Raw genomic sequence first — 2,521 nt, 5'->3', positions numbered from 1 at the left:
CAAATGTGCTTATTTGGATTCCCAGGATCCATTCCCCCCCCCCCCCCCCAGAAGGATTTCTTAGTAGACTGTTTTGTTCTAATCACATTGGGAATCCCCTTCCCTAGTTCTGTGCAGTGGTTAATCAATGAGCAAGCACATGAGGCTGGAGTAGTCTGCCTGCATAGTCTAGGCCTGTGGCTCCATTCCAGACAGCTCAAACAATAAAAGAACCCTCCACATTGCAGATTTTTAAAAGTATGACAGACTAACTAGCTAATCACTAAGCTTTTTTTTAATGAAACGTCACGGCTGGGCCTAGCTGTGATTAGTCTGACGGTCTAGCTCGCATGACACCCTAGGCTTAATCCTCAGTAGTACCAAAAGAAAGTGAATTTGATTAGTGGTGCACCTCTTGCTGGCGGTAAACTGTGAGTGACTTGTAGTGCTTGGATTCAAGGGAACTTCTGGGGTACTTATAGTGAGGAAGAAATGGCATTTTCTACTGAGAAGTGGAAGAATCATGTTGGCAGGTTTACCTCCAGAAAAGGGTGGTGGGGGGGGGTGAGTAACTCAAATCATGTAGGGATGCCTACCCTTTGGAAAGGCAGTATCCCTACTTTATATGATATGCAGCCTGTTGGAACCGAACCTAGAATCATTCTCTGCATTCTCTGCTGACTTGTCGCTTCAGGGGCCTGGCTCAGACAAATTGCTTAAATTTGAGTCTCAGTTTTATTTTAGATAGGCTCTCGTGTAGCCCAGGCTGACCTTGAACTTGCTATGTAGATAGAGGTAATATTAAACTTCTACCTCCTCCTCCCAAGTAGTGGGGTTATAAATATATACCACCACAAGTGGGTTTCTCTTTGCTTTTTTTTAAAAAAAAAGATTTATATGTATCTCTGTGTGCCACTGTGTTTATATACTCACAGAGGTCCCAAGAGGATGCCATCTAGAGTTACAGGCAGCTGTGAGCCCATCTGTGTGTGCTGGGAACCGAACTCAGGTCCTAGATGACCAGCACGTGCCCACTGAGCTGTTTGTCCAGCTCCAGTCTGCTTGCTTGTCTCTAGCATCTTCAGGAAGTGCTTTGGATGCAGATTAGACATACTGTATAAGCCAGGTGTTATGGCACAGCCTGTTGACTACATCCTCACTACTGCAGAAAGAAAGAAGAGCTGCTGACAGTGGTGGTGGGACACCCTTAATCCCAGCACTCAAGGAGGCAGAGGCAGGTGGAGCTCTGAGGTCAAGGCCAGCCTAGGCTACAGAACAAGTTCCATTTCTCGCCAGGGCTACATAGTGAGACCCTATCTCAAAAAAAAATGTAACTGGTATTGTTCAACAGTGAAGACTATACCAGTTCTTTTTCTGAGTCACAGTGAAACCTGTGAAGGAGGTTGCATTCTTAGAACTGTGTAGACTTTGTGGAGTGGTCTCTAAGTGCTACTTTGGTCAGACTTAGCCTGTCTGATTTGCTCTTGCTGTTTGTGTAAGTCATAGTGCGCTCAGTTCCAGGGTCTCACTGGGCTGTGCTTAGGAGGAGCAGGGTGACAAAAGTCAGGCAAGTTCACTTGTGCTGCCCCTCAGGAGCCTGTTCTAACATGGAACCCTTTTCCCAGGTGTGCGAAGTCTATAAGCTCCACAGAGAGACGTTCTACTTGGCACAGGACTTCTTTGATCGTTACATGGCATCACAACAGAATATCATAAAAACACTTTTACAGCTTATTGGGATTTCAGCCTTATTTATTGCTTCAAAACTTGAGGTAAACAAAACAAACCTCCCTAACATTCTTTGTGTGATAAGCATTATTTCTTAAATTCTGCCCCTATGAACAACTGTTATATGCACCTTGAATTCTCTTAACTCTGACGCTTCTAAAGTTAAGGTAGACAGTGTCAGGTGGAGGCGGGTAAGGAACAAGGCCATAGATCATTTAGTTTAGTAGCCACTTTAACCATAATTGACCTTGGGACTGAAGAGATTGAAATTGTGGCATAGTGGTTCCCACCTGAGATCCTAACACTTAGACAGCTAAGGTAGAATGGGCAGTTTGAGGCCTGCATGCCCTCAAAATAATATAAAAAGGGTTGTTGTGGGGTTCTTTATAGACATAGGGTGAATGAAGAAGTCTAAGCAGTTTATCCATGAGTCTTTTTGAGACAGAATCTCTGAAGCTTGCTTGGATCCAGCAGCCTCTGGAGTTGTGACATTAAAGGCCACCATAGCCAGCTAGCTTTACTTCTTATAACTAGCATGCTTTCAGTTGCTGAAGTGAACCAGTGTTGAGCCATTGAGTGTATCCTCTTTCCACGTCAGCATACTAGAGCCATTTTGGATGCATGTCCTAATCTGAAACTGCCAGGAACGGTTTCTTCTAATAGCATCTTCCTTCTGTTCCCTTTTAGGAAATCTACCCTCCAAAGCTACACCAGTTTGCTTATGTTACAGACGGCGCTTGCTCCGGGGATGAAATTCTTACCATGGAATTGATGATGATGAAGGCAGGTTACACATTAATATCTGTGGGGGGGG

The 2,521-nt window shown here is 44.5% G+C and overlaps 1 protein-coding gene across 1 annotated transcript in view; it reads left to right on the top strand.

Annotated features, from left to right (window-relative positions):
• Positions 1-2,521, top strand: part of Ccne1 (cyclin E1) — a 9,839-nt gene that overhangs the window by 5,525 nt on the left and 1,793 nt on the right. The window contains exons 7-8 of the mRNA XM_021167944.2: positions 1,605-1,751; positions 2,395-2,490. Of these exons, the coding sequence (XP_021023603.1) occupies positions 1,605-1,751; positions 2,395-2,490 (243 nt within the window). The remainder of the gene's footprint in view (positions 1-1,604; positions 1,752-2,394; positions 2,491-2,521) is intronic.

This window comes from Mus caroli, chromosome 7 (genome assembly GCF_900094665.2).
Source record: "Mus caroli chromosome 7, CAROLI_EIJ_v1.1, whole genome shotgun sequence".
Classification (NCBI taxonomy): domain Eukaryota; kingdom Metazoa; phylum Chordata; class Mammalia; order Rodentia; family Muridae; genus Mus; species Mus caroli.
The sequence above is the reverse complement of the archived record's forward strand: the minus strand, read 5'-3'. Positions and strand labels throughout refer to the sequence as shown.